The 14,916-nt window shown below is 37.9% G+C and overlaps 1 protein-coding gene and 1 long non-coding RNA gene across 5 annotated transcripts in view; one reads left to right on the forward strand and one right to left on the reverse strand.

The window, feature by feature from the left end:
• Positions 1-6,383, forward strand: part of kctd16b (potassium channel tetramerization domain containing 16b) — an 85,591-nt gene extending 79,208 nt beyond the window's left edge. Inside the window, exon 2 of the mRNA XM_042499815.2 lies at positions 312-6,383. Coding sequence (XP_042355749.1) covers positions 312-775 — 464 coding nt within the window. The 3' untranslated portion in view covers positions 776-6,383. The remainder of the gene's footprint in view (positions 1-311) is intronic.
• LOC148187261 (uncharacterized) overlaps positions 1-14,916 on the reverse strand; it is a 130,268-nt gene that overhangs the window by 39,689 nt on the left and 75,663 nt on the right. The window lies entirely within an intron of this gene.

Here is a 14,916-nt window from a genome sequence, read left to right on the forward strand (position 1 = left end):
AATACAGGCTTGTCACAGAGGCAGCCAGCTGACTTCCATGATTAGGCTGGAAGCAAGCCAGGTGTCCCTTATGTCACATCACTTTGTTCTAGGTGATAGCCATTTGGCATTAGCTGACTTTTCCTCTTTGTCTTTCTTCCGTGCTTCTTACTTTGCCTTTCTTCTCCTGTCGGACTAATTTGTGGCTCTCTTTGTGACACCGTCTCGTTTTTCCCTTCACAATGATCGGCCCAGAAAGAAAAGACAGATGGAAAAAATAGCTTTGCATAAAGTCTAATCTTAGCTCCCTCTCTGGTTTTGTCTCTTTCCAGGTGGTCCATCACGTTGGTCCTCCCCTCCGTGTGATTGCTGCTGCAAGAACCACAAGGGTGATGGCGAGGGCGAAAGTGGCACCTCCTTCAACGAGCTCTCCACCTCCAGCTCTGAGAGTCAGTCAGAGGCAAGCTCTCCCCAGGGAACAGTCATCTGCGGCCCAGTCAGCCGCCAGTCACATCCCCACGCCAATGTCCAAACCCTGGACAGACCGCTGAAAAAGGGCCCCATCGCCATGCTCCAGCAGTCTGAACAGCGACGGAAGAGTGACTTGCTACGCACGCTAACAGCGAGCTCCCGCGACACTAGCACCTGCAAGAAAAGGCCAGCGAAAGAGAAGCTGACGGTCGAGGAGGAGCTGGAGAAGTGCATTCAAGATTTCCGCAAGATCAAGATCCCGGAGAGGTTCCCTGAGAGGAAGTACATGTGGCAGGCTGACCTGCTGAGAAAGTATCGCCTTTGAGCCAGGCCACAGGACAGAGGGAGCAGACACACAAGGCCAAGGATCAGTTTACATGTTTTATGATCATGACTTTTGCAACAAAAAGGAGATAACACTAAACTCATTTGAATCCAGTTTCTGGGGGAAACTACACAGAAGCTAGTGAGAAGCATAAAAACTAGACTGTTCTCTTATCTAAATATGTAGTACGTATGTGTGTGTATGTAGATTAGGCCTACTGTATGTACTGTAAGTATGTGCTGTACCTTGCTGAATGCTTCAGAGCTCTAAATAATTTATCCCTGAGGACCAATCCAAGTAGGAGAAAGACATCCTCTATGAACCGATCAACCAGCTGAAGGCTAATGGCCACAACAGGGTTGACTGAGGGTTACTGGACTGCACACACCGTCATCTGTCATAATTTTTCCGGGAAAACCAACACAGGAGCCACACTTTTAGTCCACAAAGACAAACTGATTTAGTATGTGAATGTGTATGTGTTGCTGTGTGTGTGTGTGTGAATTCGCACCCAGGTGGCCTAGAGGTCACAGATAAATCTGCATCAGGACCCATTAATAATTCATGTTGTCCCGACAGTGCTCTCACTATAAATACATCCAGAGCTCTCTGCTGCCAGGATGGTGTAAACACCTAGGTCAATTACTTAACTTTTGGGCAACATTTGGGGACTTCTGAGGCAGGAGGTACAATTTCATCAGCAGCACAATTAATTTTGTTCTTCTAATATCAGTTATATTGCAAATGTACCCCAAGTGAATCAGACTGCGTTGCATTGATTTTTTTGCCGGGTTGGCTAGATGTGGAGCAATTACCAGGTGTGAAGGATAAGTGAAAGACTGAATGATTTGTTTTGATAGCCCAACCATTGGGGAATACAGAGGTTCCATGAAGAAAAGTCTTCATTTAACACGCCTATAGGCAAACTTTATCCATTTACATTATAGGCATTTTGGCCTATTACTTTACCAGGATGAACAGAGCTCTCATAAGCATTCCTTCCCAACAAACAGAGTGATCAATCAACAAGCCATTTAAACCATGTTCCATATGACATCGACAGTAAATACAGACAGAATGGGATGGGATTGCAACACAGGCTAACCCGTCAACACAGACAGATGCTTTCTGCCCTCACTGTTGACATGGCGATCGATAGTTATTGATGATAGTGTCCGGTGATGGAGCTGATAGATTAGGTTTTTGTTTACAGTTATTAATGAAGCCTCTGGATTAAAAAGACAGGGTGGTCATGTATTTAGTAAAAGTTAGCCCTTATTCATGCATTTGTGACCTCAGAGTTGATGGGATGTATTGTGATGTGGCTACACAAAAAAATATGACAGATAGTTGTTGTTTTTTTGTTTGTTTTTTTTTAAATGAATGCAATTTAAGCACACAATTTAATTTTCCCAGTAGGTTGAATTTTATTTATTTAAGGCTGTGGCTGGATTATATGTTACTGACAGAACAATTCAGAAATTATTTCAGGGTGCAAATTTAATTGTTGACCAACATAAATGGCAAAAGCACACAGACTTTTACTGATGTTTTAATTGTCAAACTTTTCTTTATTTCTTAGTTAGATGTTAGAGTTATGATGAAAAATGCTATATGACACAAACTTTGTCAGATTAGATTATTGAAACAGGTATGTGTTATCAACATCACAATCTCTGTTTTAGGAGAGACGTGTAAAAGAGAGAACAAATGAAAAAAGGATTGAACATATTGTACAGCTGACTGTACAATAGTCAAAACAACTAAAGAAAAAAAGCACATAATGCAGTTATGATTAATGCTCAAGATGTTAAAAACTTAAATTGACACAAGAAAACCTATTTTAACAGTAAGGGCAACTAAAGAGGATTCTGCCCAAAGTACTGTCAAAACTTGTTTGTGAGTTTGATCAGTTATTGTTTATGTTTCCAAAAGTATCAGATATGACTGGTAAACTGCTTAAAAAAGTGTTTGTTTTATGCAGCTTCAGGTAAAAATCTTGGTATTTATGAGTGGTGTGATAGACAGCTGTGATAAAAGATGTAGTTCAGCTTGGAAACTTATAAATATTGATGAACTGACTTGTATAGATGAAAGTTCAGAATGACCTTGAAGGACAAAAAAAACAGAGAACAAATTTTCAGAAAGGAACTTGATTAAAGCTTTTCATTATTTCTGGTTATAGCAGTTTATGAAAGTGCAGAGGGATGGGCTTTATAAACAATCATAGCTTTTACACAGCACAAAGTATAAATTTAAATGAAAAGCACACATAAAGTAGAATAAAATATGCATAGGGTAAACTTATTCAAAGATCAGTTTATTTAAAAAAATCCCTTAAGTTTTAATAGAAATGGACAATTTAATATATATATATATATATATATATATATATATATATGTTCTATTATACTTATTTTTTTATCTAAAGGCCTTTAAATTGATAGTTTATCAAATGCCCTTTGTTGCCCATGAAATGTGTTTCCTGTGATATAAGAAGTTCATGGGTACAGAGACATTTTTTAGTTATAGTATATTCAGCGGTGCCCTGCTGTGGTTTATCATAGTATACATTAATATGGTTGCATTAGGTGCTAGATAAAAACCATTTTCCTCATGTCAATACGATGAATATGACTTATTTTTCTACATTGCTGGGATATTACATTTTCATTTTAAAGTCATTTATCTTATGAACTGAAGTTGAAATATGTTAATCCAGACGACACATTATATGTAAATAAACAACATAAATCATACCTAACCAGAATAATGTATTATACTCTGTACATAACATGCAAATCCATGAGGTGTGGCTGCTACACTTTTTTCAGTGATGCAGTAGACTGACGCTAATGTAATACAGCCATTCATGTTTTATCATTTAGGGTGTTGCGCCATCAGGGACGAGGGACAATATAATACACGTCTATAACATGTTTTATATCAACCACTATGACAAATGATAAGCTACGTGCTTTCCGAGACAACAGAGTCATAAACTAACTGTTGGAACATTTGTCTGACAGTGCCACAGAGGCAGTCACTGGTGGCTAGGATGTTTCAGAAATGCTGAATTGCAATCAATAAATATAAAAATTTATGTTCAGGCCTTAGAAAAGCAACCAAAAAACAAAAACAAAAACAAAAGTTTGCTCAAAACCGAAAAAAGGTACAAATTGTTCATGTGTAACCCTGAAGCATTCTTTACCGTATAGTGCAGTCAAGTATTAAGACAGTGATATGTTTTTTGTTATTTTGGCTCTGTACTTACGAGCATTGGATTTTAAATGAAACAACAACTATGAGGTGAAAGTGCTGACTTTTAGCTTCTAACAGTGTTTGAGGGTGTTTACATCCACACTGGGTGAACAGAGTGAGATTTACAAAACCTTTCCCCCCAATTACAGAACAATGCAGCAGGACGATTGTAAACATACAGGCAAGGCAACAAACACTGTCAACGTCTTTGCCTCATCCAGTCAGTCACCTGACCTCAATCCAACTGAAGACAAATTTCACTGCTGAACACAAGATGGAAGTCAGAGAAAGCCCCCCCAAAAAAAAGACAGCTCAGGAAGGAAGAGCGCGTAGCATTGACTGCAAAGCAAAGCAAATACTGGATAAGACATCTTCATTTGGGGGCCATATTTCTACATTTTCCAACAAGTTAAAGCTAATAATAATACTACTAATAATAGTATTATATATATATATATATACATACACACAAAAGTCTCTGCACAGATATTGTATTTCCTGTTAATTTTCCTGGTCTGAACCAAAGGAAAATGTTAACTTTTTTCACACAGTTTTGTTGTTGAATTGCATACAACACTGTTGCTTCACACTGACCAGCTACAAATAGCAATGGCCTATAATTAGAAGTTACATGAATTCTTCATACAGCATATAAATACAAAGAGAAAAGAGATGTAGTTCAGTGTTAGGCCAGACAATAGTTTGCCTTTTGTTGATGTTTGCTTTCAGCTTTTTTCTGGAACAGCATGCTAATTCAAGACACTGTGTCTCCTTTCACCCGGTGTATTAGTTATTTGGCCAGATGATCCAAACAAAGCTAACTGTCTGAATAACCAGTTGCAAACATTGATAAATGTGGAAGGTGAACACCTCCAATTGTAAAGACAACTGTTGCCGAGCTTTCTGCATTTTTTTTTTTCTTGTGAAGTTATTTTTGACACCTGCAGTAGTTAGTCTTGTGCCGTTCATTTTCAGCCCAGCTTAAGAAAGAAAGCAAATTGATATTAGGGATTGTCTTTGCTTGCCTAAAATGTGTTTGTTTACTTTGAGATGATTCAAAAATAAGGTCAATCAGTCATAGAAATCTATTGGAGATAATTTTCAAACACAGATCTGTCTTAGGACGTGATTAGAAATGCTGTTGAACAGACACAGAGTGTAAGTGAATACCAAGACACCCGGTGGCCTTCTAGAGTAGAATACAGCTGTTTTTGCACAATGTATAAAGTTATAGAGAAACACAAACAAGAAAGTATTTGAAAAAGAGATAAATATTAATAACCATGCACAACGCAGCCACAGATAATGTGTCTGTCCTGAGAGAGAAAGCTGCCCAGTTTTCACCTTGGGAGCATAAGAGGGCCTAAACAGAACAACAGATGATGTAAATCTTACTGATAAAGAGTGACTGTAATTTTGTTTTAACTCACATGTGATGTATGAAAAAGAAGAGAGACTGAACTGATGTTAAGTTTGTCAATTTATGTTTTCTTGGAGTGCCCGACAACAGTCTGTGATTTTCTTTAATGAAGTTATGGTCATGCCCTACAAGTTAAGCCTGTGTACATGACTGCAGGTCACAATATTTTCCTCCTGCCTTCGATGAGCCTGCAAGCCACAAAGAGAATCACACTATTCTGATACCACCATGGTAGACCTGGCACATACTGTTTGAAAAATAAAAGGGCGTCTGTTTTTATGTATGTTGTTCTGACACTAAAAAGAAAAAAGAAAAAATGGTTCAGATACATTGTGAGCATGTTGGTATACAAAATGTATAACAGATTTAACTTAGTCTGTTCTTGTGGAAAAGATTATGTCAAAACATGATATTTAACAGAAAAAAGAAAACTTGCAAAAAAAGAAAAAAACATAAGCACAAATGTGTTGATAGTGTCTGCTGTTCCTCCACAGGTGTATAACATTATCAAATAAAAAGTCAACTCTGCAGTGAGACCGAGCTCCTGCAAAACAGAGTGATTCTCACCAGGTGCATTTGAACAGACCATATTTAATGGAAGTACTTGTTTCACCATGAATCCTTCAGAAATTAATAAATAGTATTTTGGGTAATTTGGGAATCATGAAGACCTGTATATGACAGTTTTTCTGATCTTTAAATCACACTTAGATTTCATTCCAGAAATTAAATTGAATGTTATTTGTCTGTAACAAAACATCTGTGGTGAGAGTTGCCCTGTATTCCAGGTGTTACTACGTCTGCCTTTAGAGACAGTACAATTCATCCGAGAGTCTTTAGATACAAAGCATATAGTCATTTTGAAAATGTATGACGACAACCAATAAACAAGACATTCTGTACAGCGACCTAAGACTTGTTTTTATTCTCAGTTTACATCAGCTATTGCTGTGGCAGTGACCACTCATCTGGAATCCAGACACTATCTAGAAAGACTTAACTTTTAACTTTAGTTGCGGCCTAGCGAACCAGCAAAGTTACACTTCAAGTTTACATCCATGTCTGTGAAAACATGGTTGCTTCACACACATGTTCCCCCCAGGAGCACAGAGGATCTATTTAATCAGCAAAGTTTCAATAGACACCCACGATTAGTGTCACAATTCAGCATCTGACCAAATGTCTCTCCTTCTGTTTCTGACTTATGACATTGAGTAATGGCCAAAATAGTGTTTTTGCAGACCATTATGATTTTACAGTTAAGGTCTCAAACCAATTTGCTCAGGTTTTAAAGGGTTAATGCAACATAAATAGGTAAACATACATATAATATAAACACAATGAATGATAGAGTTTGGTGGATATTTGAACTTGAACTAACAAATAGACTAGATGAAAAAGACAGAGTTAAGAGCCTTCACTCAAAGGTCAGTCAGGCCTACAGTTGGCAACAAGCTGACAGTGCGAAGAATCAGGCAGAAACCAGCAGCGTAAGTGCTGAGGCCAGTTGGAAAATCTGACAAATAACAACAGTAAACTTCCCACTGCAGCGTGTGTACTGAGAGACTAATGAGGAAATGAGAGGCAGCTGTGCAGCCAGTGATCGAATCAGGTGATTCTGCAGAGATGGGGAAAGCTTGACAACACTGTCTGCTGGGCAGGTGAGCGAAGCAGAGTTAAAAATGTAAAGTGAGTACAGTACACAAAAACACAAACTGTGTCTTACATCCACACTGTACATTCATAAACTGCAAAGCTCAAATTTTAACTGTCATCACAGTTAAGTGCTTTCATATTGAGTTCAAAAGAAACTTTTATATGGTGTAATTTTTCACTGACAGGAAGTGAAGGAGGACGACAGCCAAAAGTACATCATGATGTAACTGGCACATAGAAAAAGGTATTCTGTTGTTTCTGGTCTTTTGTAAAATAAAGTGTGTTATTATTATTAACTATGTTGTTAACATCAGCTGATTTAGAAATAAAATATAATAAAATAAAAAAATTTAAATAAACAACCAACAATGAAATATTAGTCATACACTTTCCTGGTTTATGCCAATGATAATTATTTCCAACTTTTTCACCCTTTTCAGCTTTTAGCACTTTCACTGGTCATGCCTATGATGTCAAGCCTCTGAGGGTTCATTTCTCAGGGTGACTGCTGGGACTGGGCAGGACACTACTCAGACATGGGAGATGAAATGTAGCCAGAATCATGATGACATTTTTCTTTACAGTGAAAGATTCAGACACTCACAGTTAAAAAAATGAATTAAAAAAAATCCACATTTAGCATCAAAAACTCATCTTCTACCTTCTCAAAGTCCTCTAACAAAACTTCAAGACAATTAAATCATCTATTTAGCAACGGCATATGGAGAGAAATCTGCTATTTCTGTCAGACCGGCTCATCCCCTGACAATACAGTTAATTATACTGATTTCAAAGTCAAAATCAGACAGAGAAAGTCTAGTTGTGAGGGAAGAATGCATGTTTCATGTCCCTCTTTGTGGCTGCCAGCTCTCCGTGGAAGAGAAGAGGAGGGAGAGTATGCATGACAGGCTTAAAATAGCATCAGTGGGATCAGCCATCTTCTCAAGATCAGGCGATGGGGGCTACATGCGGCTCTCAGAGCTGGCCTGAGCCAGCGATGAAGGGACTGATAAAGAAAGAAATGGGTGGTAGTGGGGTGTGGATGGAGGTGTAAGGGAGAGGTGATAAAAGAGTGCTGAAAGAGGAAAAGGTATTAAGTTAGAATTAAAGGTGAGAAAAGGGCAAGAAATAGGGCAATGAATGGAGGGAGGGAGAGGTTAGAGGATGGACAAGATAGATTGGAAGTAGGAAGAGTAGATGGAACAAATTAAGACTGAAGGTAGGAAAAGAAAGGAAAAAAAGAAATAATAGAAACTGTGGATAGAAAAGGGCACTGTGAGAAGGAGCATAAAGACAACAAGACGCAGGTGTTGAGACAGGTGGAGGAGTAAGAGAGGCGAAGAACAACAGCAAAGGCAAAGAGGTGCACAAGAGGAAATAAAAGATTAAGAGCTTGGGGAAAGAAAAGGAAAAAAAAGGAGCAAGCGCACAGAGCCTGTGTTGGCTGTCAGCATCCATCTCCAAGATAAGAGCTCCAGCTACATGATCTGTTTTCCAGCATTACAGATGAAAGCGAGCGCTCCTGCACTGCAATCAGATCAGCCGTGTGTATCGCCATTGTTGCCACTAGCTGGGATGATTTTCTCAGCAACACAGCTGAATGATGCACACTGCCAGGCATTGTGGAGCAAACAATGGTACAAGCCTTTGTGCACAATAGGCTGATCCAGCTTCAGCTGTGTCCTGGAGCCACTATCGCATTGACAAGATTAGTAAAAGGACATTTAATGCATTATCGCTTTTGCTCTGTGAACTGAACCGTGCCAAACATTACTCGAGGTCCTCCTGTGCACAGAAGTCACTTAACAGATGCAGCAAGCTTTTTAATATACGGTAGGTTACAAAAGACATTCCATTGGAGAGGTAAAAATAGCAATCTTAACGCAGGGAGCTTTGAGCTGCTGAGATATTTATTTGTGTTTTTTTTTTTTTTTTTTGTCATTTTGTCATATGGTTAAAATTCAACTAAAGTTAAACTACATGTTATTTTGTTATGTTAATCACATACGCCACAGGAAAAAAAAAAAATTCTGTATCCGAAGGGGTAAAATCAATATTATTATTATGAGATGATACATCTCAATGGGTTTTCTATAATCAATTTGATGAAAACAGCAACAATATTTTAGATTTACCATTTTCATAATACCGCTCCATATTTCTGCACTGACATCTTTTTGCATCTATGTTTTTTTTTTCATGCACAAAATAACACACTTAAACACGCACAAGCTGGCTGGAAATGGCAAATACACTGCTGTCGTCAGATTCACACCATTCTTCGTTGGTGGCACCGCACCATTAAAAGAGCAAAGAAAAGGAACATGGATATAAACAAAGCCAGTTTTCACATATTTAATAAAACAGCATTGCAAATCTTTTATGGGGAAGGCAATGTTTTCAGCGTTTTTTTTGTTATGTCTTAATGATTCACACAATGTGTGGGAAAAAAATACTCTGATTGTAAATAATTCAATGTTTGTTTACAATAAAACTCCACAGGGAGCCTTTAATATGCCTTTTATGTCTATTGCAGGATTTAGGTTTATTGCTGTATATTTCATTATCTCTGCTACTCCACATTTCCTTAACACTGGGGAAACTGTTGTTGATTTGAGACATATGAGCACATTTATTTAGTACATATTCATGAGCGATATTTTCAGTTTTGATTACCACAAACTGTAAAATGTGGTCTTATGTACATTTATAGTGTAAGACAGTGATAATTTCATCGAGCATTTTTAAATTGGATGTGCTCTGTTATCTGCTAGTTTTCTCTCCTCTCTTGCTACCACTTGTATCCTATAAGGACATATCTCAGAGGAACACATGGGGACACAAAGAGGAAACAGAAGTGAACAGACAGATAACAGCAGCACATGACAGTTTGCCAAATAAAGCTTCTGTTGCTGCTCTGTAGGCTGGTGATTTCATTTTTTAAGTCTTTAAATAACAGAGCACTGTCAATACAGTAAAGCATTAATGGAATAAAAATGTAAATTTTAAGGGAGGCAAATGAATTGTAAGACTAGGTATGATAGGCATGTACATTACATAAATGCAATAAAAATAATTTTAATTCATTATTTTAGACAATCCATTTTAGTAAGTAATTTACCATTTAAAAACAGAATCTAAATTATTTTTGAAAGGATTATTTTTTGTTACCTTACTCTTTAATAAACCATTTAAATGCACATTTGATTAATCAATGTATTAATGTATCATAATTAAACTCTGAGAAATATTGTAATTGTTCCAGTGGCGCACTCAGAACACAGACAAATGTAGGATAATTCAACTTTTAATATATTTTTTAAATAAAATGTCTAAAAGCCTAAATTGAGAGTAGCACTGGCATCACTTTCTAATCTGCATAGATTTAAATTATGTAACTGTGATTTTCCTATTCTTCTGACTTGACTGATTTTCAACCCATCAGGATCATTTATCACCTTCGCATCTGTTTGTTCTGTGCAGTGTTGTCGCAAATGAGGGGGAAGCCATTTCCAGTTACAGGAGTCACAACCCCAGTCCATTAGCCTGCTGCTGTTCATACTGATGTCCTAATTAAAGGGTGAGATGTGTAAGTGTTAAATCTATCTGCAGTGTTGGTGTTTTGAAAATGGAAGAGGATTTCTCTGTCTTTTGTAAGTTGAATGTCGAGAGAAAGAGATGGGTTTTCTTGGGGTCTTCATCTCTCCTCACTGTCTATATACTTATATTGAATTAACTTAAACAAAATCAATAGATAGTCAAAGTTATGATTTAAGAGGAGGGACTTACTTTGGTGTCAGTTTTAGAAAAAAATCATCTTCGAGGTTTTAGAGTCCGGCAAACGTACATTGGAGATTCGATACTCTAAGCCTTTGTTGCTATGAGTTATTGACAACGTTCATAAAACTTTGTCAGCTAAGCAATATTAGTATTCAGATTTTATTTTACTGTATGAATGCTTTTCTTTAAAACTCAGAAGACGTAGACCAGGATTATTCAATTAGAAACCCACAGGCCACATCTGGCTCAGAGGCAACTGCAGATACACATTTTCCACTAAATTAGTGCTCGTTCTTGAACTGGTTACGTTTTATAATTCCAGGAACCTTGGTACCATCTGGTGGACCTGTCTGTGTTTCCACTAGATTTGAGCCGAACCATTATTATCAAGAATATGTCATCAACAGAGGTTGTTGTACAACAGTATACAGCACTGGCAACATCACTGATTGCATTGATAACCTACAAACTTTTGTTCTGTTTGAACCAAAAATGTTTTTATCCAAAAACAAGCATGGACCAACTACTAATGAGATCACTACGCGCAAAATATGACACATCCACTAATGTTGTCACTGTTAAAATTGTTCTTTGGTTTCCACTGAGAACCAACTTCTAGGGTTCTGAAACAATTCATTTTAAGTCAAAATTCTCAGAATGCTTCAAAATTAGGTGTGCGAACCATAACTGAACCTGTTCCATGTTGGTGGAAAAGGGGTTAAAGTGGCCATGTTAACATAAATCTGATAAACTAGTATGATAAAATATGTAAACTACACATAGTGTCTGGAAGTAAGACAGAGTTTCGACCATGCTTAGTAGCTTTTAAGCTGATCTGAACTTCAGTCAAATAGTCAAAAGGTGTTCTATTTCTTTTTCTAAAATTAAAACGTCATGATGTAAGGTGTGTGTTTGTATGAGATAAAGAGGAGCTCAAAAAGAGGGAGATACTGGTATAAAGGCATGGTGTCTTATTGTCCCATGTTGATTCTGTGCATTAATGATTTTTAAATATGCTGCTGAAAATGTCTGGCCCATCTACATTTCCTGTTTTTTAAATCCAGCCCAATTGAATTTGAGAATAAACAGCCCTGATATAGACTGAGAAACCTGATAAGTTATATAACTTTGACCTGAGAAGCAATCAGAAGGGGTTAGAAAAACGCTGCTGTGAGAGTACAGAGTAAATTCTTCAGTCACGCTCTCAACTACTATCTATTTTTATCTCATTGTTGACCCGGTATATTTTTAGATATGTTGACTCACAATATTTGGCTGCCTCTGCTGTCAAACAGCTTGTGTATCTTCGCTGCTGATGCCGGATCAACAGAGCCAATCAGCTCATGACAGCTCAATAAGGAAAACGTGTCATTAGCGCTGTTTGAAGGCCTTGGATATTGGACCGCATTGTTATTCCACAGAATGTGCTCCACAAGCATCTATCATTTGGTCCCTAGACTGAACGCCAATGTTGCAAGTGCCAAAACAAAATTAAAAAACTAAAATCAGCCGCCATTTCTGCAGTGCTTTTGGCACTGGAACTGCAGTGCGCACGTTTCCAACACCTCATTAGTTTGCACAATAAATTTAATCCTCAAAAGCAGTTTATATACAACACATGCATTAACACACACATGCAAAGGCAGCCTTTATGCATACAGTGTTAAGGAGGGAGAGGGAGGTAGGACTATATGTGAGAGATTAATATTGCACCATGTTGTAATATTTAATGTGTTAATTAAAGTGCCCTGTGGGAATACAATCTAACATGCTTCATCGACTTGGTGCAAAATCACCTTTAAATCTCGAAAGTCAGCAAGGTGTGTGCATACTCGTGTTTGTGTTTGTGTGAGTGTGTGTAACCATTACTGTGTATATTATCATATGATAAATTTAGTGTTAGTTTTACACGTCATGACCAGGCCCTGTTAGCTACGCTACGAGGCTGTGATGTTTATGTAACACTTTGTCGGATTAATAGAAGATGCTCATTAATACAAGCAGTGTAATTAATTATGCTATGCATGGCATAGCTGCTCAAACAAATACAGTTTCACACAGATCAGTATAGTCTTGTCCTGTGTAATAAATCATGTAAGATCTGAACTGTCAAAGTTTAATTTTAACTTCAGTGTGTGCTCTGTTTCCTTCAAAATGTCTTTTTCAGATTATTTTTACCAAAATAGTCCACTTAATAAACACACACACACGCACACACACACACACACACACACACACACACACACACACACACACACACACACACACACACACAGAGAGAGAGAGAGAGAGAGAGAGACACATCAAACCCCCATATCAGTTTGTATAAGCTGAGTTAGTGGTGGAGTCCCCCTAAGTGTAATGAGTAATGTTTTTGTGTATATGTGTGTGTTGTAAAGCACTTTGCATCAATTGTGTTTTATATAAAGCACTGAACATGTACAAAAGTGTCAGTAGCAGCTGTTCAGCTTTAGCTTATGTGCCTAAGAGTTTATGTGGTCCATATAATCCATGTAAAGTCTGGTCTGTTGATCACTTGCTAACTTTGGTTATGCTCTGTTCTGTTGGACTGCTGCAATGCATTGAGCTCGGCTGTTCCACAGTTATGTGTGTTAGCTGTTTGGTATTAAGTCAAACACCAGACCAGACCGGTGTACTGAGTTTTAACAGGTGTTTCACTTGCGTGTTCCATCGTGTTCCAACAGAAAACAAGCATCTGACTATCGCGTAACTTTGGAGCTCTCTGTCCACACTGAATCTCTTGAATATGCATTTCTGTTACAATATCCCCAACAATCTTACTGTAGCCAGCTGACAAAAATGTTTTATGTTTTTGTACTGTGTAGTTAATTCCTCATTTCAACTTCATGAATCAGCCATTTCTCTGGGCTTTCAGAGCAAGCACAACACGTTAATGGAAACACAGTCTGTCACAGTTACACTCAGTTACGCTCAAAATGGCACGTGGCCGTTTAAAACACGTCCTTTGACGGCTTCACATCCAAAATGTTCTCATGTTGGAGCAGTTCTGATTTTGTTTAGAGACTTGACTTTGTTGACCCCCAAAACACACAAAATTTAAAATAGACAAATGGGGCATGTGCCGCTCTGCCCCTCCTGCTTCTACAGACGACTGATGTCATTCATATTACCGACACTGACCTGGGCTCTGTAGGAAACTGTACACAGCCTGTCCAACACTATTGTCTCTATGATACACTGGACTGGACCAGCTAAACCAGAAATCGAATGAAACTCTAGCCTTTTGATTCTTGACCATGAGGCATTTTCTACATCCTAATGTATTCATTAAAGCCTGCTGAAACAACTTTCCCTCTCAGTAAGTAAAACACTGCATCATCTGCATATACACAGGCAGAACTATGACTTCAAAGGTGGGTGAGACACAATTACTTTAAAAATGTCAGAATTTCTCAACAACTGGAAGATCATCATTTTTCCCCTTGACAAAAGTGTGACAAACCTTTCTAATATTATCTACTTTGTTTTTAATGTCACACTGCAAAACCCAACCTCACTGAGGGGCTCGAAGTGCCAGGTGACAACAAACGCTGGATATACAGAGTACAGTCCTGCACGACAGGCTACTGATGAGCAAAGCAATACCTTTCAGAAAACAAGATGTAGAACATGAAGGCTGGTGAGAAAAGTAGAACACAAGGGGAAGAAAATAGGACATTTGATTGACACATGAGAGGAAAAACAGCAAAAGTCCAAGGTAAAAACAAGCCAAAAAAAGGAGCTCCTAGAGGCTCATTACACCCCAAAAGAGTTTCATGAATTGAAAAAACAGACCTTAGTGTTATTTTTAAAACCTCAGCTATAAAACAGGACACAGAGGTGTTCAGTAATTTTCACAGCAAACTGCACCATCGGTTTTTATATTTCTTGTAAACAGCTGAAAACTCCGACTGCAGCACTAACCTTAGGGTCAAATGGTCAGCAAATCTTTACAAATCATATTTTGGGGGCAATGGTATAAGTTTTGGGGACCAAATTCCAA

This window comes from Plectropomus leopardus, chromosome 15, assembly GCF_026936395.1.
Source record: "Plectropomus leopardus strain MGB_pleo_1.0 chromosome 15, ASM2693639v1, whole genome shotgun sequence".
NCBI lineage: Eukaryota > Metazoa > Chordata > Actinopteri > Perciformes > Serranidae > Plectropomus > Plectropomus leopardus.